This window comes from Manis pentadactyla, chromosome 12 (assembly GCF_030020395.1).
Source record: "Manis pentadactyla isolate mManPen7 chromosome 12, mManPen7.hap1, whole genome shotgun sequence".
Lineage (NCBI taxonomy): Eukaryota > Metazoa > Chordata > Mammalia > Pholidota > Manidae > Manis > Manis pentadactyla.
The window spans coordinates 3,077,423-3,102,139 of record NC_080030.1 but is presented as its reverse complement, the minus strand read 5'-3'; the positions used below and the strand labels follow the sequence as shown (position 1 = coordinate 3,102,139).

Sequence of the window (24,717 nt, the reverse complement as noted above, 5' to 3'; positions counted from 1 at the left end):
TACGACTGTGCTGGACCTGGGGGACCCCGTGGTCACCCAGACCCACACGGTCACTGCCCTCCTGCAGCTCAGAGTCCCGTGGTTGAGAAGGAAAGCAAACAACATTTGACAACTCTGACCGCAAAGGACACACTCATCCGTTCGGTCCTTCAGGATTCATGGAGCTCCTACTGTGGGCCACGCTGGCTTCTAGATACAGCGGTGATCGAATGGACAAAGACCCCCTGTGTTACAGTGGGGGAGGGCATAGATGAGTACGGAGATGAGGATGACTGTGGGCTGTGGACAGGGTCTGGGGGAAATCCAACCGTGTGGTGACTGGCAGTGGCATCAGAGACGGGTGGTAAAGGGCGACCCGGCCTGACCTCTGGCCCTGGAGGAGGGGATGTGTGAACCAAGGTCAGAGGGACACCGTTTTGTTTGGTTTCCCTGACTGTATGTTCTTTGCACACGTGGAGCTTTTGTCTAGTTGTGGGGGACACCTCGGATGGCCCCTGCCCTGGCTGTGTGTCCAGCTGAGCTGGGAATGGAAACCCCAGAGATGAAAGGTGCAAGTAGCTAATCTTCCCACACACCCAATCAACTAATAAATGGAGACTTTGACCAGCTCCTCACTTCTTATCACAAGGCAGGGGAGAATAGCGTGTCAAGGTGCAGCTTGGAAGGGACGTGATGGGATCTGGGCAGTGCCAGGCGGGGAGAAGAGCTGGGGGTCTGGCCGGGTCGGGGCAGGGAGAGATGCCATGGCAGGGAATCGTGTGCGGCGTGCCCTCAGCGTCCTCGTCTGTAAAATGGCTTTCTAGCAGCAGAAGCCCTGCGGGCTCCTTTACTCTCTTTCCATCATCCAAGCACATTGGCTGGGCACCTCTGTGTGTTTGGGCCTCATTCGAGGTCTCCTTCTCTAAGGGGCCAGATGGTAAATATTTTAGGGCTGTCTCAGCTACTCACTCTGCAGGCACGGGTTACACCATACAGAGGTGTGGCTCTGTTCTAAGGGGGGTAGCAGGGTTTGGTTTAAAGGGCTTAAAGTGGTGCTTGGTATACAGTAGGCACTCCATAATGCTTTTGCTCCGGTATGTAGCAGGCATTGCATTAATGCTTGATCCGTGCCTGTTCTACGGTAGGCACTGCATTTAATAGCTGGCCCATGTCTGGTTTACAGGACGCACTCCGTTAAAGCCTGCTCCATACGTGGCATATAGCAGGCGCTGCCTTAATGCCTCCGGTATACAGGAGGCGTTCCCTTAATGTTCGTTCCAAGAATGGATGAGAGGAAGGTTCATTTCCGGTTAGGAAACGCCAGGGCGCTCCCACGGGAGACCGTAAGGGCTGCTACCCCAGTGTCTCCGGGGCGCCGGGACCCCCCAGCTCAGCTCCCGGCAGTTGTGGGGTCCGCATCTCTGGCTGGGGGCCGAGCGGGGCCGAGCTGGGCCGAGCGCAGCCGAGCCGCGGGCCGAGTCCGCCACATTCCCACAATCCCGGGCGGCCCCGCCCGGCTCCCGGCCGCGCGTCCCCCTTCCCACGTCGGCGCAACCTAACCCGCGGGCGCGCCCGTTGCCCGCCCCGCCCAGCCTGCGCGACGCCCCGCCCCCGATAACGATGGTCCCGCCTCCCAGTGGGCGCGCGCGCTACCGCCCGCTCCCATTGGCCGCGCCGCCCGCCCGTCCGCGCTGTCGGCGCGCATGTTAGGTTGTGCGGCGCTGTCGCTCGGTCGCGGCGCCTGCGGTTGGCGGCGGCGGCGGCGGCGGAGGCGCGGGCGGCGGGCGTGCGCGGCCGAGCGAGGACCGGCGCTCGCAGGCGGCGAGGCGGACCGCCGGCCCGGGGGCCGGGGGGCGGCGGGGGCGGCCGGCGGGCGGCCGTGGTGGGACGATGACTCTGGAGTCCATCATGGCGTGTTGCCTGAGCGATGAGGTGAAGGAGTCCAAGCGGATCAATGCCGAGATCGAGAAGCAGCTGCGGCGGGACAAGCGCGACGCCCGGCGTGAGCTCAAGCTGCTGCTGCTCGGTGAGTGGGTTTGGGCCTGCCGAGGCCCCGCGGGCGGCGGGCTCCGTGCTGGCCGGGCGGGGCCGCCCCTGCTTGCGGTCCACGGCCGTGCCCGTGCCGTCCAAGGCGGGGTCAGGGCCTCGGGGTCAGCCCTGCCCGTGCTGTCCACGGCGGGGTCCCCAGCCCCCGTCCCTGCTGTCCACGGCCGGGTCCCCAGCCCCCGTCCATGCTGTCCACGGCGGGGTCCCCAGTCTTCCCCTGCTGTCCAGGGAAGGGTCCCTAGCCCCTGTCCCTGCTGTCCACTGTGGGGCCTCCCAGTTCCTGCTCCTGCTGTCCACGGCGGGGTCCCCAGTCTGCCCCTGACTTCCATGGCGGGGTCCCCAGTCCCTGCCCGTGCTGTCCATGGTGGGGTCCCCAGTCCCTGCCTATGCTGTCCACTACGCCGCGCCTTGGGGTTAGCCCCAGACTGTACTGTCCAGGTGGGGCCCCAGAACCCTTTGGTGTCAGTCCCTGCCTCTGCTGTCCGTCCGGATTCCTGCAGGGCCAGCCCCTGCCTCTGTGGTCTAGGTCGGCCCTCAGGGTCTGCCCTCTGACCCTTCTCAGTGGATGAGCCCCTTGCTCCCAGGGCTGGTCTGTCCCTGCTCCACCGCATGTGCCCCAGCGCTGCCCCCAGCACCTGTTCAGGGCCAGATCTTTGGGCTGTGACCCAGCAGATGCCCCCCGCCTCCTGGTACTCTGACCGGCTCTTCCCAGCAGGTGGAGCCCTGTTCCTGTACGTAGGGCTGTCTCCCGCCACCTTTCCCTCATGCCGTTCCCTGGCCCCCAGCCTCCCCCCTCTGTGGAGAAGCCGTTTTCCCAATGGCATGGGGTGCACCCCTTGGGGGAAAAGACGGCCTTTCCTCTCTCCTTGGGGTTTCTGTTTCAGCTGGAGGCTGGGGCTGTTGGACCCCTGAAGAAGCCTCTGCAGGTGTTCAGAACCAGCCAACTTACCAGCCTTCCCCAAGCTCTGTCCTTTCGTCTGGTGGGAGCCGGGCCACCCAGGGCTTCCTCCCGGCCTGGAGAAGATTCCTGTGCCAGCCGCCAGGGTCCCAGCCTCTGTCTCCCCAGGGCACACCTGTTGCAGGGAGCCAGGCACCCCAGCTGTGGGCAAAGTGTTGTTACTCCATATAAGGGCCGTTGAAGGACTTACCTCTCCGGCAGAGGCAAGAAGGGCATTCGAAAAACAGAAATTCTTGCCCTCCCTCCCCGCAGGCTGTGCATCGTGACTGCGCTGCGGGAAGGTTAGAAATGCTCGCACACTATGCACAGGTGGCTATTGGGGACCCAGAGCGGGGGGGAGGCGGCTGTCACGGAGGGTTGCGCCGGACGACCAGTGGTGGGGTTTAGAAGGGCTGAGCACAGGGAACAGGGGGTGTTGGTGGCCTGTGGGGTGAGGTGGTCCTGGCAGGAGCACGTGGCTTCGCCTGCCTGCAGTGACCCTCCTCGTCCCTCTCTTTGATGAAATACCCTTGCTGATTTCTTTTTTCCCCCAAACGCATGTTCTGATATAAAATAGGCCAACTTTGCAGAATAGACAGGCAGAGAGTAACCTTGAAGTCTGGAGGGAACTTGCAGTGGGGCTCATTCTAGGAGCCCAGGCCAGCTTTTGCCGTTGAGGCCGGCTTTATTTTGGGAAGAGGGTTTTAGAATTTATCGGTGTCATAATGATATCATCTGATTGCCTTGCCTGGGGGGCTGTGTGAGTCTCCAGACACCCCGCCACCTGTCCTGAGGGCACTCAGGCTTCAGCGCCGGTCAGTGGCCCCTGCTCCCAGAGCCTCGGCGGCGTCTCCGTTCTCCCTGGGCTGGGAGGTCCAGCAGGGCCCAATGCCGAGAAGCCCTGAGGCGGATCTGGAAGCATCCAGGGTCCACCCATTGGCAGGGTGTTGGCTGCGGGATTACTGTGTCTGCGGTCATGTCCCCGTCCCCCCACCTGCCGCTCTGTGACCCTAGAGAGTTACGTAGTGCCCCGGTCAGCCTGCATGCCAGGGACATGGGCACCTGTCTGGGGAGCTTGTTGAGTTCTAGGCATGGGGGGCAGGTAGGAAAATGAGAGCAATGTGAGCTTGCAGGTCCAAGGTGAAGGTTCAGGGCACCAGGACAGCTGTAAATGCCGGGCACAGATCCAGAGGCCTGCCTGGGCACTGCGGGTGGGTGGTGGCGAGCAGCACCCCTGCCCCCACTCAGCACCGGGAGCTCCCCCAGTGTGACACCCCAGGTGTCCCAAGACACCATGCGGTGTCCCCCTGGGGGGAAGGAGCCCTGTTTGAGCTGCGCTGCCCTGTGGTAGGAAGCACAAGGTGTAAAGTGCGAGCTGCAGAGCTGCTGTTTGAGGAGCTGAGTTTTGTCGGGTGTTTCATGAACGCCTAAGAAGTGAAGTCTTGTTTTGCAGTCCAGAGCCGCTTACGTGCATGCTTGCACTTGTGCATTCAGCGCACGGCACACGTGAATGCGTGTGGTGCACATACTCAGTCTTGTTAGCGGGAGCCGGTGTTCCAGGCTGTGCCCTTGTGATGTGTCTGTGGTGTGAAGTAGGGGCAGCGGGCACGGCCAGGCCAGCCCCCAGGGCCAGCAGCCTGAGAAAGCATCATTCCCTCACTTGATGGGGTGAACCCCGAGGCCCTGGGGCTGCCCTGCCAGCCGCTGCCTCTCGTGATGTCTTCAGGCCCAGCCCTTTGCCATTCTGTTCTGTCACTTGGTAGAAAACCACCTGGGAGGCCCCTTGTCTGTTCTTTAGGGTAGGTCTCCCGTTTGAAAATGAGCCTCTTCATGGAATTCTGGTTCCTAGAGGCACAGTGTTCCGGCCGGGCTGAGCCAGCACAGCTCCAGGATTTCTAAATAAAGCAGGGCGGTCAGTTCCGCAGGCTTCCTGTCGGCCCCCAAAGGGCCGTGGCAAGGGCCGGAATCTGGTGTGGGGTGTGGTGGCCCCAGCGGGAAGGGCGCGTCTCCCAGTGCTTTGAGGCACAGAGCAGAGCATGGCCACCGGCCCCGGGCAGAGTGGCTGTGCAGTGTCCCCTGCAGCCCTGGGAGCAGGACGTGCCCTTGGGTGGCCTCTTGTGCACCCCTGGCTTACTCCGTGGCCCACCCCAGGTAGTGTCTTAGGCCCTTTGCTAAGGGGTCTGCTTTCTCTGGGCGCAGCCCCTGGGCGTGCTGCGGAAGCCCAGGACTGCTCTCACACTGCCTCTGGTCGACTTCCCTCCTCCTACTGGGAGGACGTCTGTGCTTGGGCGGGACTCCCTCTCCTTCCTGGAGGGCCCACAGGCCAGGCCCCCAGCGCAACCCCGACAAAGGACACTTAGTGTGGGCAGCCCAGCCTCGCCAGGCATGGCGGACGCATCAGCAGCATGGCGCTGAGCCTCCCTGGCACGCGTGCCCACTGTGCTTCCAGGCAGGCCTGAGCCCTGCCCTGCATGCCGCCACGTGGGGTGGGAGTACGTGCTCTGCCCCAGTCGACCACAAAAGGGTCCGCTTTCTGGGTTGCATGGTGGAGCCCTGCCCCGTGCAGCTGGGTCCATGGCATCGCTGCTCTGGCACCGGGAGTTGGAAGGGCAGTGGGGACCCAGGCTGAGCTTACAAACCCTGGCTGGGGTGTGAGCCTCTCGGCCCTCCTCTGTCCCAGGGGTATTGGGTGCAAAGGCCGAGCCCTGGGGGGGCTTGGGGGAGGTCTGGCCCTCACAGCCCAGTGTGGTGGCAGAGCCAGGCCGCAGGGAGGAGCCGTGGGGCAGCCGTAAGCCTAGGAGGCTGACTAGCCTGGTGTCCGGGCGCAGCAGACCCAGCTAGGGGCATCTCCACAGGCTTAGGGGCACCTGCCTGCAGGGTTCCTTTTCACTGGAACTCCAGCTCCTCACAGACCGGGATCCCAGCCCTCCGGCTCGCTGTCCTGGGCACTGGGCAGCCGTGCGTGATGCCTGTAGTGCCCGTGCCTCTGCTTCCCGGTGGCCGTGGCATCTGTCCTCTGCAGGGCACCTGGCCAATCGTCTGGGCCCCTGATCGTGGCCAGTGTCTCCTCACTGCCTCCCCTGCTGTTCCCGCCTCCAGGGCTGCTGCCCCTGGTGCCCAGCGACCAGCCCCGTGGCCTCAGAAAGGTCGGCTGGGTGACCTCACTGCTGACTGAGTGCAGTTCCCCCAGGGAAGTGAGCAGGCGTCGTGTGGTCCCGCTTCGCCTGGAAGAGAGGCTCCCTGCTCAGGTGGCCCCACTGCCACCTGCCTGTGGCGCACCTGCCTGAGGCCCCGGGTTTCTTGTGGACTGACCGGGCTGCGGAGGCCACTCAGTCGCCTCCCTCGTGAGGTCCTCCTGTTGCAGGTGGCAGCTGGGATGGGCGGCCTTGAGGGCCTACGTGCGAGACAGTGCAGGGTGGTGGGAAGCGCTCCCTTGGGGTGAGGCCGAGGTGAATGGGGTCATTTCCCAGCCTCGGGTTCGCAACGGCAGTGACGCCCTGGAGGCACTAGGCACACAGTAGGCGCTCAGCAGGTGGAAGGAACTGCTTCCTGCGGGCTTCCCTCCCGTTCTTCCTCCTGGGTGCCCCACACGGGGTCCCACTTAGTCCTGTTTAAAAGCTGGGGGGAGATAGACGGTGTGAAGAGTCCCCAGGCCCATCCTCCCCGTGCACTTTTGGGGTCCCTCCCTTCCCCCGTTGCTGCATCACCCACTGTGTCTCCACCCTGGAGCCCAAGGCTGGCCCAGGTCACCTCCCAAGCACGTTGCATCTTCTCTCTCCCCCAGACCCCGGGTGTGGGGCTGGGACACTGGTCTGCTGAGGTCGAAGTGTCACCGGCTGTGTGACCCCAGTGAAGCCACGTGTCTCTCCCTGCCTGTCCCCTCACTGTCTGGGGAAGGTACACTGACAGTTGTCACTGAGTGGGGCATGTGCCCACCATCCCCAGCTGCACCTCTGCCCCCTGTGTATAGTGGGCCCCCCCTTTGATGCAGCCTGAGGCCCACGCTGGGTTCCCAGGAGCCCATCCCCTCCATGCTCTCACCTGGGCCTCCGTGGTCCTAGACCTCCTCCTGCTGCCTTCCCCCTCCAGGAAGTCTCCATGGGGAGGCGGTCACACTCGGGCCTCCTTGTGGTGGCGTGACTGCGCGTGCCCGGAGGGCGTCCTGTGGCTCCCGGTGCTGTGTCCCCTCAGACCCTATGAGCCCCTGCTGCCACGCTGCCTTCCCAAGGCGGAGCCCCAGGCCAGCTGTACCCCAGGCGCTCCCAGTTCCTGCAGTCACAGCCGGCCAAGTCCAGCCCACCCAGCCCTGGGGATGCGGTGGCCCAGGGAATCCCGGTGGAGCTGGCATGGTGGGTTGGGGCCAAGTTCATTCAGAAGAAATTGGTGCAGACCTGCAAACCTGTCTTGTGCTGGGGTGGGCAGGGGGCTGCGGCTGCAGGCGGAGCCCCCACCCTTGGGAGCGGGCACCCCAGTGGGATCACGCGGGACCATGCCTCCAATGACAAACGGTGACAGCCTCCTCTGCAGAAGGCAGGACAAGCATAGCTTGGTTTTGGGGGCTCCAGTGCCCTTGGAGAAAGGGACTTGGTGTCTGTGTACGGAGCCTCAGCCAGGGTTTGGGGGGTGTAGCCCATGGGGGTTCACAGCTAAGTGGTGCACGTACCCATGGACTTCCCCTTGCAATGCTGGACTTGTACGTTACTGATGAACGGCTGGGCCAGGGACCCATGGACTTGAACCTGAGGTCTGGGTGCAGCTGGGACCTGGCAATGGCGGGGCTTCCTTAATGGGAGGTGGTGCACGTGGGTTAGTCTGGGGCACTAAGCATCCCGCCATCACAGGGACCCCATGCCACCCTTTCTCCCCCTCCTCTGCGCCCCCACCCAGCTGCCGTCCTGGGCTCCACCTCCACGGGTGTGTCAGCTCAGAGACATCCCGTAAATCTGTAACTGGGGGCGGTTGGTTCCCGCTCAGCATAATCCCCTGGAGGCCCCCTGGTGGCCACGTGGTCTGCTGGGATTCGGTCCCATCTCCGGGTGGGGGTCCGCGGCGTGGATAGGCCGGATTGTGACCATCCCCCTGGTAGAGGACAGGTGGGCTGATGCCACGCTTCGGCAGTTTTGACGAGCCACTCTGAGGGGCTCATCGGAGTGTTCATGGCTCCAGTGGGTGTTCATGGAGTGCGTTGGGCAGCCTCGTCTGTGCGGGTGGGGGCGGGCCGGGGGGCTGCGGGCGAGCCCACACGGGTTGGAGACTCAGTCGTGGGGGTCTCGTATGCTTTTGCCTGAGGAGGGGTCTTGCTTTTCTCCCCCGGGGCAGCTGTTGGGAGGTTTCTGAGCTGGTGGAGTGTGTGTGCCCCGAGCTTTAGGGGAGTAGGACCGAGTGCTGGGCAGGTGGACTGCAGGTGGGAGGCTGGGGCTGAGGCCCTGCGTGAGGCCATGGGTCGGGCAGGAGAAGAGGCCCCCAGTGGTGACAGGGACGGAGCTGACTAGGCACCGGTGTTGGCCACAGCAGGGGGACGCGTGAGGTGCAGGCAGGCCTTGCCCTGAGACTTCTCTGGGCACGTGGATTTGGGGCTGGTCCCCTGGGGGTTCCCAGGACCACAGATGGTGTCTCAGGCCTGTGTCCCAGCTCCCAAGTGCTGTGACGAGATGTCAGAGGCTGAGCTGGCTGAGGACACAGGGCATCTGCCCAGCAAGCCTGGGTTGCTTTGGCCGGCCTGGTGTTGCTCCGGGCCTGTCCCTCCCTCCTGGGCGCAGGTGGCCCAGTGCCTTGTGGGCCAACTGGGCCTCGCCTACTCCTGGGCAGAGGGCCCTGCTGGCTCCTGCCTTCCGTTCTGCACTCCTGGCCCGGGAGGTGCAGCTGGAGCCAGTGCTGGCATATGCCACTTGGTTGCTGTTGTCCCAGAGCGCATGCAGCATGCGACAGGCAGTCCTTGGGCCGCACCTCCTGCAGCCGCCGCTCGCATACCCTCCCTTCTTGTCCTTCTTGGCAAGTGGAGGCCACCCCAGGCAGCGTCAGTCGGCCATGCTGTCCCCAGGGGTGTCCCCTTTTGCTTATTCCCCTCAGCTTTGTTGAGATATCTGCCCTTTAACGTGCATTTGGGGTGTGCACCTGAGAGTGGAGAGGTGGGTGTGAGGCAGAGCGACTGCCACACGTCTGTCACCGCACATACCTGCACCTCGGTTTGCACCTTTGCTGCTTCTAGGGGCTGAGCCCAACCTTAGTCTTTGCAGCAGCTTCTCTGCCACGTGGCGGTGGTGCCATTTGGTAGGCATGTGCCTGGTCCGGGGCCCCTGACGTCTGTAGGGGCCCATCCCGCACTTCAGGCTTCCTTGGCATCCTTCCTGTTTCTCGGTTTCAGGGGGATGTCCTGACCACGTTGTCTCTGCTTGTCACCGGGCCGTACCCCGTTCTCCCTTGCCCAGCCTCTCACCAAATGTGAGGCCCCTCCCTGCTCCAGTGTTCAGGGTCCCTCTGCAGAAGCTGCCCACACCCCACCCCCTCAGGCACCCCCCAGCAGTGTGGCCTGCTGATGGTCATCGGCTGCATGCACATGCTTGTGTGCCCGTGTGTGAGCCTGTGTGCCTATGGGCGTGTGCATGCGTGCACTTGTGTGCATTTGTGTGTGTGTGACCCCATGTGTGTGGCTGAGCAGGTGGCACTGTGGGCAGAGGGCCCGGCTCAGGCCGGTGTATGGACGTGGGCTGACAGAGGGCCGGCTCCAGGAGGTGGCCGAGGGCCTGGAGGAGCAGGCAGGGCAGGGCTGGGAGGTCCTGACCCCCCTGAGGGGCATCAGCACTCCGGTCCACACTGGCCCATGGGGGGCTGGCCTGTAGGGTTGGAGGCAGCGCTTTCTTAGAATTTTTGAGTTGTCCGTGGCTCTGTGATAAAATAGGTCCAAATTTACAACTTAAAATGAGTGCTTGTTCCTCAGTTTCTGAGCACCGAGAATCTGGATGGCCCAGGCTCAGGGGCCCGCAGGAGGGACAGGCCGTGGGCCAGCCCCCTCGTCTGAGGGTGTGAGCGGGGCTGGAGGGGTGCATTGGTGCCGCGCCCTCGTGTGGCTGCTGGCCCGCAGCTGTCCCCTGGCTCCGCCCCCCCAAGTGGTCCCGGCCAGCAGGAGGAAGCTGCCCTGTCTAGTGTCACAAGTGACGGCCACTGTTCATCATATTCTGTTTGTCAAGAGCAAATGGCCGGATGCAGCCGGGGCTCATGGTGAGGGACTCCAGCGCCACCCAGCAAGGGAGGTGTGGCCAATTCGTGGACACTTGTGTTACAAACATCGGTAACTGCTGCCCCTTGTGCAGGGGAACTGAGGGGGCCGGGCTTGCCATGTGCGGTTGGGAGGCAGAGGCCCTCCTCCTGGTGGTGGGGCTGGAGCAGGTGGGCACCGGGCTGGCAGGCTTGGAGTGCGTGGTGCTTGGGGCTCGTGGCAAGCTGGGAGACGACGCAGGGCCACGTGGCTCCTTCCCAGGTGGCTCTCCAGGCAACTCTCCTACCCCTCTGATCCCAGGAGGCAGGAAACCTCAGTGCCCGCTTTGCACTTACAGAGGAGACAGGAGATACACGACGGGGTCCAATGACATGGGCACCAAGTGAGGGCGGGAAGAGGGCAAGGGCCCCTGGGTGGGTGTGGGGGCCGCCTGAGCCTGGCCAGGCGCCGTGGACACGCTGGTGGAGCTGGGTAGCGCGCGCAGGGGGTGTGGCGTTGGGTTGAGTTGAGGCCATCAGGCTATGAGAAAGGAGCTCTGGGGACCGCTGGGGAGACGGTGTGGCCCCCAGACAGCCCTGGCTGCCAGAGCAGATGCCGGACTCTCATCCCCAAGGGCGGTTTGTTCGGTGCTCCCAGAGTAGGAGTCACTGGGGGTCAGTGGGGACGGGTTCAGCTCCATGTCCATGTGGGTGCGGAAGGGTCCCTGAGGGGCTGGAGCCTGCGTGCAGGTGCGGTGTGGACTGGGGCAGTGGAGGTGGCAGCCTGTGGTGGGGGCGCCTGGCCCCCATGCCCCACTCCGCCTCCACAGACCAGGCTAAGGGCAAGTGCAGCGGCCGCTTGCCTCCTGTCGCCATGACTGGGCAGGGTGCCTGGTGCGTCACACACGCCCTGCGCCCCGGCAGACGCCCTCCTTCCTTCCCTGGCCTCAGTTTCCTCGTGGGTAGAAGGGGCGTGAACGTGGGACGGTGACATCGGCAGAGTCAGGCACACACCTCGCACAGCAGCCCCTCTGCGGGCAAGCTCTCGGGGCGGAGGGTCCGCAGGCGGGCGGCAGGCCCTCCTCTGACTGCGGTGCTGGCCTCGCAGGCACGGGGGAGAGCGGCAAGAGCACGTTCATCAAGCAGATGCGCATCATCCACGGGGCGGGCTACTCGGAGGAGGACAAGCGGGGCTTCACCAAGCTGGTGTACCAGAACATCTTCACCGCCATGCAGGCCATGATCCGCGCCATGGAGACCCTGAAGATCCTGTACAAGTGCGAGCAGAACAAGGTGCGGCGGGGCCCGGGCCTGGGGTGGGGTGCACTGCCCAGCGGGGGTCGGGGTGGGGGGCAGTGCCCGGCGGGGCCCAGGGTGGGGGGCACCGCCCGGCGGGGCCCGGGGTCAGGGTGGGGGGCAGTGCCTGGTGGGGCCTGGGGTTGGGTGGGGGGCACCGCCCGGTGGGGCCTGGTGGCCACATCCCCTGCCAGGACCTGCCTTCTTGAGTGCCTACTGGCCCTCTGTACCCCCATGTCTGGTTGGGTGGCTGTGAGCCTGCCCCAGGGCAGGCAGTGTGGGCTCCTGGCCCCTCAGCAGGCTGGGTGTCCTACCAGCTGCTCTCTGGGTGACCCTGCAGGGTGGTACTTGCCCCCCATTTCCTTTACTTCATTGAGATGAGACTCACACCATGCAGGTCACCTGTTCAAAGCGTGCGATTCCCTGGTTTTTAACTTTCAGAGTCCTGCAACCACTATCTCTGTCCAGTTCCAGAACATTCTCTTCCTCCCAAAAAGCTGCCCTGTTCCTGTGAGCTGTCACTCCCACCCCCTCCCCAGCCCCTGACCCCATGAGCCCACGTTCTGTCTGGCTTCGTCTGCTGTGGACGTGTCACAGGAATGGGGTCGCACCCCTTGTGGCCTGTGTGTCTGGTTCTCACTGAGCACCGTGTGTCCAGTGTCTGTCCATGTGTAGCGTGTGTCAGGCCTCTACTCCTTTCTGTGGCTGCGTGATGTCCGTGTGTTCTTCTGTTCATCTGATGGTTGTTTCCACTTTTTGCCCACTGAGTCTCGCTGCTGTAATGTTCCTGTGCAGGGTTTGTTTGCACACCTGCTCTCGTTCTGCTGGGCGTGTACCCTGCCGTGGAGATGTGGGGTCACGTGGCAGCGCCAGGCGCCCTCTGGAGGAGCTGGCAGCCTGCTCTCCTGGCAGCATTCCCTGTCCGTGCCCCATGGGCTCTCGCTGGGGGGCTCCCTTGGCTTTGCTGTTATAGAGCCACTTTTGGGGGCTTCTCATTCAGCCCTAGAAGTTTGCCACGGGCTAATGCATGGCCTGGAGCGTGTTTGTTCTTTGTCTAATATTTGTCTAATGTGGTTTAAATCAGTCCATTTACTTCAAGGCTTAAGAAGGCCAATCACCCAGGTGTCTGGTTGGTGCCTTCGAACCTTTGCCCCCAGGTTCATAGACGATCAGGACCCCATGCAGGGCCTGGCACGGGGGTGGGGCCCGGAGTGTGGGGCTGGCCTGAGCCGCTTGCCCTCTGGGTCTTGGTTTGGACGGCTTCCAGTCAGGCCCTCGCCGGGGTCCCATTTGGGCCGTAGATATCCTTAAGCACACAGGCAGCTCGGGTCGGCAGCCTGCAGCCTGTTTTTGTTGGCACGTGCTGCCACCACCCTCCCGTGGACCCTGGCGGCTTCCCCCAGCAGCAGGGGTGGTGTGGCCGCAGCGCTGAAATGCTGCTCTCTGGCCTTCTGCGGGAGCAGGCTGCTGATCCCTGCCCGACACGCACCCACAATCCGGGGCTCTTCTGGGGCAGCTCCTGCTTCTCCAGGCCCAGTCTGAGGGGTTGAGGCAGGGGCTGGAGGTCACGGCCCAGGGAGCATCCCTTGGAGGGGCTGTAGGTTGGGGGGCAGTGGCCAGGCTCAAAGCTGGGGCTGGGCTCCCTTGTCCCTGGTTTTGGGTGCCACCCAGGTGGGTCCCCTCCCCAGTCCCTCCGCTGAGTGTGGCCAGTGGCTGGTTGGGTCGGCTGGACCACCCTGAGGCCTGGAACGTGCAGCGGGATGGGGAGAAATGGGGTCTCCTGAGAGCCAACTGCCCGAGTGGTGTGTTTGGGGGGCACGTGTGCGTAAGTGTGCATGTATGTGTGCGTGCATCCGTGTGGGTGTGGGGGCATGTGTGGGCATGCATGTGTACATGTGAACACATGCGCGTGTGCATTATGTCCACGTGTGTGAGCACATGCACACGTGCATTCATGTGTGTCCATGTTGTTCATACGTGTCTGGGCACATGCATTTGCGTGCACGTGTGCATGCGGTCTCTGGAGCCCACTCAGCACGGGGCCCGTGAGCAGCAGGGCTCCAGAGCGCCCCCCCCTCCGGTGTTGGTTCCTCTGCCCCAGCCCCCAGCCCCTCGTGGAAAAGATACCATGACTCCAGAGAGTCCGGGGCTCTGGGGAGCTGCGTGCCAGGAAATGGGGTCAGAGACCAAACAGACACTTCCTACTGGGTCACAGTGGCTCTCCTGCCTCAGTGCACTCACTTGTGCGATGGGAACGGGAGCTGCAGGCAGGGGTGTTTGTTCAGTGGGCCTGACTGGAGGCCGGGGAGTCCCTCCCTTGGTCACTTTAGGGCGTCTGCTTGTGTGTCTGTGTGGTCGTCTCCAGCCCCGCCTGCTCCCCGCCTTGGCAAGCAGAGCCAGCACGGCCCGGAGGCCTGCCAGGGGCGGCCTTGTGCTGGGGGTTTGCTTTGGGGCCCTCGTCCTGGGGTTCGGGCGCCGTTGGTCGCCGCTGGTCACCCGTGTGCGAAACCAGCACCCACTGCATCCCGGACCTGGGAGACCAGGCCCACGAGTCCACAGCCCTTCCCCGCCCTCGCAGGCCAACGCGCTCCTGATCCGTGACGTGGACGTGGAGAAGGTGACGACGTTCGAGCACCAGTACGTCAATGCCATCAAGACCTTATGGGACGACCCCGGCATCCAGGAGTGCTATGACCGCCGGCGGGAGTTCCAGCTCTCGGACTCCGCCAAGTAGTGAGTGGGGCGAGGGGGTGCGGAGGGCAGTAGGGGCTGCAGGACAAGGGGCGGCGCCGCCTGGGAGGGGCAGGGCACTGGGCCTTTCTTACTGGCTTGTGTGTGCGACCTCCGTCCCGCCTGAGCCTCCCTGGAGATGGGAGCGGTGGTCCCTCCATCCGTCCCCATCCCCAGCCCCTTCTCTGGCAGCCGATAGCCCCTCAGGGCCGCTGCAGTGACTTGCCTGCCCGTGTCATTTCTGTCCCTGGGGATCGACCGGCCTGCTCCTCCTGCCCAGGTCGGGTGGGGAGGCCTTGTCCTGAGCTCTGGGTGCTGCTCCAGCCCCTGCTAGTGAGCCGGGTGCAGCTGGTGCACCCCCAGGCCGGCCTGAGCAGCCCACCCTGCTCTGTTGCAGCTACCTGGCCGACGTGGACCGCATCGCCGCCACGGGCTACCTGCCCACCCAGCAGGACGTGCTGCGCGTGCGTGTGCCCACCACTGGCATCATCGAGTACCCTTTTGACCTGGAGAACATCATCTTCAGGTGCTGGGCCTGGCCTCCCAAGGGCGGTGGGCTTCTGGGGGCCGCCTGGGGCCCTGCAAGTTGCGGGGAGGGGGGCTGTTTGCCCTCCAGGCCCCGAGCACCGCCATGGGGATGCAGAAGGCTCCCTGGATCCCCGACTTGGCTCTCAAGGCTTCTGATCTGGGGCAGGAGACGAGTCACAAACACATAACCGTCCCCCCTGCGTTCTGAGTGAGCCGACCCGGCGGGTAGTGGGTGGTGCCTTCTGCGTCCTCCATGAAAAGCTGTGGGCAGGGGCGGGGGCCGGCCTGTGCTGTGTGCTGGTCGGTTCCTAAGGCCCCCAGGACGGTGCGGAGCAGGGGCAGGTGGGTCCTGGCCTCTGTGGCTCTAGGGTCTGGCAGGTGGCGTGGCCAGGAGCCTTGATACCATCCCTGAGGACATAGGTCCTGCCCCTCGGCAGAGTCACAGCCTGTCTGGAGCTGCTAAGCGGCGAAGCCAAGTGTGTGTCTCCTGGGGCCCTAACGGCCCCAGATGGGCGGCTTGAAACCGCACATTTCTGCCCTCCTAGCCTTGGAGGCCAGCAACCCAAGTCGAGGGGGTCCCAGGGCTGGTAGCCTCTGGGGCCATGAAGGGGAATCCTGCTGCGCCCTCCTAGCTTCTGGGCATCACCTTGGCCCCCTTTGGCCTGTAGACAGGTCACCCCCATCTCTGCTCTCTTCACGTCCCCTTCAAAAGCCCCTTCTGCGAGAACACTAATCGTTGGATTCGGGCCTGCCTACTCTGGTGTGACCTAGCCTCAAGCAGCTCCATCTGTGTGACCTGCCTCCAGATCAGGTGGTGCCCCAGGTCTGGGGGCTGCACATCCCGGGTGCCCTGTTGTGGGTGCCCCTGTCCCTCCTGTACACTCACCCCGGCAGGGCTCCCTCGGGCGTCAGCTGTGATGGGCCGTCGCCGTGGGCTTCTGCCCTGCAGTGCCAGCTCTGTGGCTGGGGGTCAGTTGGGTTCCCCCAGGGAGCCCCACTAGTTCACGAAGCTTCGGGGAAGGGAGAGCTCTGATGGCCCCCACCCCACTCCCCTTCGAACACGGGGGTGCTGTCCGAAGCCTCCGGTGGTCCCCGGGAGCTGTGGGAGCTGCAGGCATCGCCCCGCATGTGTGTGACTGGCACATTTTCTGGGGGAGGGAGGCAGGTTTGGGGTTTCTCTCGTTTTTAATCAGATTTGCGGTGGGGTCATGACCTCAGGAGGGTCAGAGCTGAGGCCTACAGGGCACAGGCTGACTTAGCACATGTGCATCTCGGGGTGCCCCTCCCAGCCATGCCCTGCTTGGGCCCAGAGTGCCCGTGCCTCCCACCCCTGAGCTCAGGCCGGCTGTGGTCCTGCTCTCAGTGGCCTTTCCCTGCTGTCCCCTGCCCGCCATTTTCTTCACTGGCTTCCCAGACTCCGTGTGGCCTCCTCATCCGGCAGTGTCCCCATCTGGCTGTGTCCTGGCACCAGGCTCATGGCTGGGCCCTGACTGGAGCTTGGGCAGCCCCGGGGAATGGCCTGAGTGCCCTTGTGTGTGAGGTGGACCTGTGCCCACCGGGGACCTCATGTGCAGACCTGGCCCTGCACCGGGTGGCCTTGTGCTCCAGAAAGGCTGTGGCGCCTGATGCTGGCCAAGCAGGTGCTCCCCCCACTGGCCACTGCCTGGGCCTGGGTCCAAGCACGAGCCCTGGCCGGCCCCCACCTCCTGTCCCTCTGTCACCCTGGCGCATCTGCCATCCGCCATGCTCACTGGGCCACCCTCTGCGACGGCCCAGCAGGTGGAGGTGCCCCTGCTGGCTGCGCCCTGCCCTTGCCCTGGCAGGGGGCCTCGGGATCAGTGTCGGCGTGCAGAGCCCTCGCTGAGCCCCGTGGCGCCTGTCCCCGCAGGATGGTGGACGTGGGAGGACAGAGGTCCGAGCGGAGGAAGTGGATCCATTGCTTCGAGAACGTGACGTCCATCATGTTCCTGGTGGCACTCAGCGAGTACGACCAAGTCCTGGTGGAGTCCGACAACGAGGTGGGTGAGGCCCGTTGCGCGAAGCCCCGCCCGGGCTGGCGGTCGGCCGCAGGGCCTCAGCGCAGCCTTCCCTCCCGCAGAACCGCATGGAGGAGAGCAAGGCGCTGTTCCGGACCATCATCACCTACCCGTGGTTCCAGAACTCGTCCGTCATCCTGTTCCTCAACAAGAAGGACCTGCTGGAGGACAAGATCCTGCACTCGCACCTGGTGGACTACTTCCCCGAGTTCGACGGTGAGGGGCCACGTGCTCGCCCCTGTGCCCCTCCTGCGTGGCCCCCTGCCGCCCCGAGCTTCTCGGGCCTGTGGGGAGGGCCGGTGGCCCAGTCACCCTCCCCCGGGGTTCCGGGCGTCAGCAGGAGGGTGTCGCACGCGGGCGGAGTGAGGTGCTGGGAATCAAGGGGTGGCCAGGCCACCGTCCTGACCCCTCCCCAAATCTGCCTGGGCTGGAGATGAGGGTGCTTGTGGATACAGGCAGGAGGGGCAGCTGGCATGGGCGCGCGGCAGGTGTGTGGTGTGTGCGAGCAGAGGTGGCGTGTCTGTGTGCATGTGCGGGGGTACGTATATGGGCACACACCCGTATACCTGTGCTTGGATGTGGGTGTGTGTTAGGGGTGCAGCAGCAGGTCCCCGGCTGGGTGGGCTGAGGTCTGTGGTGCCTAGTGGGTGGGGATGGGCGGGCAGGCGAGAGCCCCGGGCTCCGGGCGGAGGGTGAGCCGGCAGCATGGGGCAGAGCCACAGGCACAGCCCCAGGCCCTGGGCAGGCGTGCGGTGGAGCTGCCCGCAGGCCCCGCTGACCCGTCCGCGCCCCCAGGGCCGCAGCGGGACGCCCAGGCCGCGCGGGAGTTCATCCTGAAGATGTTCGTGGACCTGAACCCCGACAGCGACAAGATCATCTACTCGCACTTCACGTGCGCCACCGACACGGAGAACATCCGCTTCGTCTTCGCGGCCGTCAAGGACACCATCCTGCAGCTCAACCTGAAGGAGTACAACCTGGTCTGAGCCGCGCCCGCGGGCGAGGGCGTCCTTCCTTCTGTCCCCTCCGCCCCCTTCTCCCTGGTCCGCGGCAAGGCCGCCTTTTTCTGGCCTTGACTCGCGGCTCGCTTTTTTCTAAGAAAAACAAAAAACAAAAAAGGAAACAGTCAGCAGGAACGCGGGAGCGGCGGAGCCGGGCCGGGCCGCTGGCCTCGGACTCCCGGTGGCCGCCCCGGGCCCCCTCCTCGGGCGCCGGCGCGCGGCGCGGTGACTCTCCTCTCTTTTTTTAAGTTATTGACACCCTCGCCACTTTCGCTGTGTTTTGCCCACTGGACTCTAAGAAGAGGGGGTGGGTGGCGCCCCCTGTTGCCCACCCTGGGAAGTGCCTAACCATTTTTTTCTTTTTGAGGAAAACAAAACAAAACGAAGTCCGCCGGCCCCGGCGCCCGGAGCAGGGAGGCCCTCCTGGACTGGGAGTCGCTATTGTTTCCTTACGTTCTGTGACCAGCTTGGAAACCAGGAGGGCGGGGTGGGGACTTTTTCAGAATATTCTCAGGTCTGTCCCCGAAGGGCGGAGGGAGGGCGTGGCCGCCGCAAGCACCTGCCCCCGCTGCTGCCCATCTGCCCGGCTGCCCGGCCGCCCGCCCCCGGCCGCCTGGCCTGGGCCCCTCCGGAAGGGGCCCTGGGGCTGGAATTCCGGGGCCCGGGAGGCGGCCTTTTCATCGGATGTAGACTGAGCACTACAGTGTTCCTGTGTTTGTGTGTGTGTGTGTCTGTGTTTGCACAAACGTGACGGGAGGGGCACCCACCCGCCCCGCTGGGCCCCGCCCGTTAGTGGTCTGTGCAGCCCCTGCTCGTTTGGGCCGCCAGCCGACTCAAAAAGCCCGACCAACCGAACGCCATTCCCGTGCGCCCGGCCCCCGCCTCCCCCCCCCCCGCCTGCCCCGTGCCTGGGGGGGCCTTGTGCGATGGGCAGCCCCTCACAGGTGGGGGGTGGGGGGCCCCGTTCCTGGTGATCAGCCCCACCTGGGGGTTCCCAGGCTTTCACACCACTTTTCTCTTGGCGTCTGCCGCCAAGTTCTTTTGTGCCATGTGTCTGCGTGAGAGGGTGTGTACGTGGCCTCCAGGCTCGGCCTGGGGGGCGGGGAGCGGACGGTGCCAGTGGGCCCGCCGGGGGAGCTCGGGTTCCTCGCAGGATGTGCGTCTCCGTGTCCTAGCGCCTCTCAACGGCCGAGATGACAAAAAGGGACAGGGTCAGGCTCTCAAGGGGGTGGCGTGAGCAGGTGGGCTGGGGGCACCAGAGTATTAACCCTTCCCAGAAAGGGGACAGTGTGCCAAGCATCAGAGCCAAGCCATCCCCCTGCCCCCGAGGGTCTGCAGCTGGCTCCAGGCCAGTGCCAGCCAGGGTGTGCCCTCCCGTCCGCCTTCTGTGAGTGGCGCCCCCCGAGGCTTCCTCCCGTGCCAGCAGAAGTGAGCCCCTGCACGTGCCCTGGCCTCCCTGGAGGCGTCCCCGTGCCAGGCCCCTAGCGGCAGTGGGGACACGTGCCAGCCGGCTAGTCAGGTGGGCAATGTCTGGTCATACCTGTATATTAATTACACAGTCCTGATTCCAGACGATTTAAATCTTAACCTATTTTAAAAAAGACTATTATATAAAAATGCTGTTTTTAAACCTTTTGTCATCAGAAGTGCATGTATTGTCACACGCTGGGGGTGATGGGAGGACGTTGACGTCGACCTCCAGTGGCCAAGGCCGCCTGCATCCAGGCCCGTGGGCGGTGGGCTTTGCTCAGCGTGTTGGGGCCCTGACCCCTTAATCCAGAGATAGCTGATGGAAATTGACTTTTCATATCTTTCTCCTGAAATGAATTCTGTTTTAAATTGGAATAAATTTTGTTCCTAAACGCTGTGGCTTATTTCCTGTTGCTGGCTACTGCAGGGTAGAGTGGGGGCCGCGGCAGGGCCCTGCAGGACCCTGGGGAGGCACTCGGTCCCCGTGTGCTTGGCTGGGGCCCTGGCGTCTTCGGGCTGCGTCTGAGCTCCCAGGGGCCCCAGCCACATCTCCCTGGGCTATGCCCCCCACCCTGGGCCCATCGGGTCCTCTTCCTTGGCCCCGACATAAGGTTCATTCGTACTGCTGGGCTGGAACATCCTGCTGTCTCCTTACAGCGGCAGGGGGCTCGGATGGCGGGGACGCCCAGGCTCTGGGCCCAACATGCCGCCACTGCCCCTGGTGCCCTTGGGAAGGCACCCCTCCCCCGCCTCCATCTCTGTGACTGTTGGACCAGCCATCTCTCTGCGATCTTCCTTCAGTCTTTCTTCCTTTAAAACATTCTTTAGATCATGGTAAGGACACACGATTGACCTTAACCATTTTGAATGCTCAGCTCAGTGGCACTGACCACAGTCACATGTGCAGCCACCCCTGCCGCCCATCCACCTCCAGACCTTCCCATCTCTCTGCACAGAAGCTCTGTCCCCATGAAACACTAACACCCCAGCCCCAGGCCCAGTGCCCACTTCCTGTCTCTGTGGATGGGGCTCCCCAAGGGTCCTCCTAGGAGGGGCATCAGACAGGATCTGTCCTGTGTATGGCTTGTGTCACTGAGCGCCGTGTCCTTGAGGTTCACCTACATCATAGCGGGTGTCAGGACGTCCTTCCTTTCCACGGCTGAGGAATACTCCAGGTGTGGACAGACCACGTTGTGTTCATGTGTCCGTGGATGGACACTCCAGTTGCTTCACCTTTTGACTGCTGTGAGCACAGGTGTGCACGAACCTGAGTCCCTGCTGCCTATTGTGTTGGTTGTACCCCTAGGCGTGGGGTTGGGGGATCACAGGTAACTCTAACTTTTTGAGGCTGTTTTCCAGTTTTCCACAGCAGCTACCCCTTTTCACATTCCCAGCAGCATCGCACAAGGGCTTCAGTTTCTCCACATCCTGCAGTTTATTTACTCTCATCTGTGGGTTAGGCCTCCAAGGCCCGCTGTCCGGCGCTCTTCTAGGCACTGCGGATGCAGCTGGGGAAGCCATCCATGCCAGTGACTTAATCATTGGAGAAGCAAAGCAGGGAGGCAGGAAGGGCTTTTCAGGCAGAGGGACCACTCTGCAAAGGTCCTGGGGCAGGAATGGCTAGGAGGCCAGTGAGGCTGGAGCTGAGGGAGCGAGGAAGGGAGGGGGGGAGGGGGACGGACATCGGTGGTGCCCACCCATTGGCTGCTGTGAGACCCTGTGTGAGCATGGGTGGGCAAGCACCTATCCAAGGTGCTGCTTTCCATTCCTTTGCAGATGCACCCAGAAATGGGATTGCTGCATGCTTTTTGATCTTACCCAAAAATATGACTCTTCATTTAAAAAAAGGAGGGGTGGACCTTTGTAACCCAGCATTGACCTCGGGTGTGGCAAGGGCAGGCAAGGGCCAGGGAGGGACGCAGCTGTGGCCCTCAGCAGCCACCACTTCCAGCAACCGAGGCGTGAGTACTCTGAAACTCTGCAAATGCCCTATGCATCGTTCAACAGGGAGGACGGTTTCATTCCAGAGAAGCAGCAAGGGGTGCATCATTTCTGAATAAAGGAGACTCTTTGGGTGGCATACATTCAGCTCTAGAAAAACTCAGGAGAGCTAGCCGGGGTGCACGTTGCTTTGTGCACTTTGGCGAAAGGTAGTTACTATCTGGGAAATACCTTGTGACCCAGCAGTCCTGCAGTGGGCTGTTTTCCCACAAAAAGCCGTCATACGTACAGAAACCAAAAGGCACGTGCCAGGTGCCCACCAACAGCAGAATGGAGGTATCAGATAGCACAGAGACCACAGGTGACAAATTCTGGCATGTATTCGAAAGGCGCTAAGAGAGTAGATCTTAACAGTTCTCATCACAAGAAAAGGTTTGTAACTAGGATTGGTGAGGGATGTTCACTAGACCTGCTGTGGCGATCATCTCACACTATACATACAAATAATCGCCATTAAGTCATACACCGAAAACTAATATAATGTTCTATGTCAGCCGTGTCTCCATTAAACATAAATAAAAAGAGAACACTGATAAGGAAAAAAAAAAAAAGAATGGATGAATAGATGGTAGGATAGCCACCCAGGAGAATAGTGCAACAGCAGCGAGGATTAATGGATTACAACCGTGTGCCACAATATGATTTATGACAACCATGACGTTATGACATCGCTAACCCTGAACACAGCGATCACAGAACCCGGACGCACCAGAGTTCGTCTTGTGCAATTCCATTTACATAATGTTCAAAAGAGGCAAAAGCTAAACACGATATTTAGGGTTGCTTCATTCTGTTATAAATTTATGAAGAAAAGGGAGTCCAGAGGGATATTACATAAGAGAATCAGTTCACCAAAAGGACATACTAATCCTAAATGCATGTGGCAAAATATAGAAATGAAAGGGGAAATATACAATTCCACAAATATGCTTCAAAACTTCCGAGTGCCTCTCAGTAATCAATGGAACAAGCGGACAGGATGTTTGCAGAATATGGAAGATCAAAACACCATCCAGCAAACACTCACATAAGTGGGGTGAACTGTCTTTGGCAAAGGTACCAAGAGAATTCAAGGGAGAGAGGGAAGTCTTTTCAACAAATAGCGCTGAAACAACTGGGCGTCCATATGCAAAAAAATAAAAGAAAGAGAACCCTGACCTACACAAAAATGAACTCAAAATGGGTCATAGATCTAAATGTAAATCGTAAAACAATAAAACCAGAAAAAACGCCTATGGCCTTCAGTTTGGCAAAAAGTTCTTAGACACACCAAAAGCCCAATCCACACAGGGAAAAAAACTGATAAATTGAACATTACAAAAGGAAAGTTTTGTCCATAAAGGACCCAGTTAAGAGGATGAAAAGTCGAAACGCAGAATGGGAGAAAATATTTGCCAACCACATACCCAATAAAGGACTTGTACCCAGGCTATTTAAAGGATTCTCAAAGCACAACACTCACTCGCTAAACAGCACATAAAAAAGAAAAGGCAAAGTATTTGAACTGACGCTCCACTGAAGAAAATACCTGGATGGCGACGTAGACACGTGAAAAGATACTCAACACCACTAGATGATTAGGGCGATGCAGATCAAATCTATAATAAGATACCATTACACACATCTTAGAACGGCTAAAATAACAAGAGGCAGACAATACCAAGTGCCGACAAGGATGCAGAACAGCTGGGTCTCATACATGGCTGGGGGGAATGTACGACAGCCCGGTCACTCTGGGGAGCCATCCAGCAGTTTCTTACGAAGTTAAACTTACGATTGCCTTATGACCTGACAATCTCACTTCTAGGAACTTAGCCTAGAGAAACGAACACCAGTGCTCACACGAACCCTGAACAGGTATGTTTATGACGGCACTACGCATGACCGTGATCACAGCAAACTGGAAACAACCCAGACGTCTTCTCTGGAGGGACAGATAAATGGAGGCACACCCACCCCCCATAAAACCACCCGGCAATCACGAGGAATGGGCTCCTGATAGAACCAACGGCATCGATGAATCTCAAGGGCTAAGTGAAAAGCCCATCTCAAGAGCTACAGAATGTAGGACTCCATTTATATGACATTCTCGAGGAGACAGCGAGAAAGAGCAGATGGACGGTTTCCAGGGTCTAGGAGTGGGGCGAGGGTCTGACCGCAAAGGAGGGGCAGGACAGTTTTCTCAGGTGACAGAGCCATACTCTGTTGTGGTGGTAATTTACATGACTGTGTACTTTAGTTAAAACTCATAGATAGAACCATACGCCAAAGAAAGTGAATGTGATGCCGTATATATCTAAAAAATGAAAAACAAAATAAACCTGACTCCCCAAACAGAAATACTGTAGAATTCAGAGCAGTGGTGACTGCTCGGCCAGAGGAAGAGGTTTCTTTTGGAGAGAAGGTGAGAGACCCTCGCAGGGCTCATGATATCCTCAGTCTTGGCCTGGGGTGGGGATGATGTAGGTGTTGGTTTTACAAGAATGTATAGGCCATAGATTCATGTGTGATGTGTCTTCTTGTGTGTGTGTGTGTTTTAAAAAATATGCACCCAAGCACCCCTGGTATCCCCTAATGAGCTGACAGGGACAGATGTCCTGAATGGCACCTGGCACGTGGAAAAGATGTTCCCCTTGGCGAACAAGGCAGATTTATTATGAGGCTGGAGAAATTCACAGACATGTCCTGAGGTCAGTGGAGCCACGGGTCTCCCCCCTTGGTTGTGAGGTGCTGGGGGCCAGGTGTCTGCCTCAGCCTGGCCTCCGGGTTTTGCCTGCTCCTTGCGTTCTGCGGCAGCCCTCCCAGCTCTCCATGGCCGAGAACTATTTCTGCTTTTCTTCAACTGCCCAGGAGTGGGAAGTCACCCAGGCCTCCCGTGTCGGGGAGCAGCCCTCCTCACCGCCATCCGGTTGGGGGCAGGAGGGTGGGGGTGCAGGGCAGTGTCTGCCGGCCCCAGTGACCCAGCGGGGCCCCTATCCAACTTCCCATCTGCCATTTGTTATGAATCAACAGCAAAGAAACCACAAGTTCCAGCAGACTGGGTGTGGGGGCAGGGGGATTGTTGCGGCTGTGTGACCCCAGGTACTCTGCTCACCCTCTCTGAGCCTCCAGGGTGCCATCTGTGAAGGGTCCAGAGTCCCCCAAAGTATGTTCTGGAACTTTCTAGAACCTCTCCAAGGGGATTCTGCCCCCAAACACGGCCCAGATCTGCCAGATTGGCGACAACTGGAGACCTCCGCTTTGTGTTTGTGTGCATGTCTAGGAAGCAGCAGGTGTTGACTGCCGCTCCAACCCCCCACCGTGTCCCTGTCCCACTTCTAGGGTCCTGAGGGAGGCGAGGCTCAGGGCAGGATGGCCTCGAGGCCTCCAATCTGAGTGCCCCAATGTCTCCTGGCTCCTGTCTTGGCTTAATTTTTTGCTCAGACCGTACCACCATGCAACAGGGTTGGATATTTTTGACCGTACATTTCCCTACCTCTCCGTCTACCTAGAAGGCTAG

At 61.3% G+C, this 24,717-nt stretch overlaps 1 protein-coding gene across 1 annotated transcript; it reads left to right on the top strand.

Annotated features, from left to right (window-relative positions):
- Positions 1–1,751: 1,751 nt before the first annotated feature.
- GNA11 (G protein subunit alpha 11) lies at positions 1,752–19,609 on the top strand. The gene is made up of 7 exons (XM_036890651.2): positions 1,752–2,005; positions 11,265–11,449; positions 14,031–14,185; positions 14,580–14,708; positions 16,599–16,728; positions 16,809–16,962; positions 17,542–19,609. Exons 1-7 carry the CDS (start codon positions 1,870–1,872, stop codon positions 17,730–17,732), a joined length of 1,080 nt encoding a protein of 359 aa, XP_036746546.2. The 5' UTR covers positions 1,752–1,869; the 3' UTR covers positions 17,733–19,609.
- Positions 19,610–24,717: the final 5,108 nt, after the last annotated feature.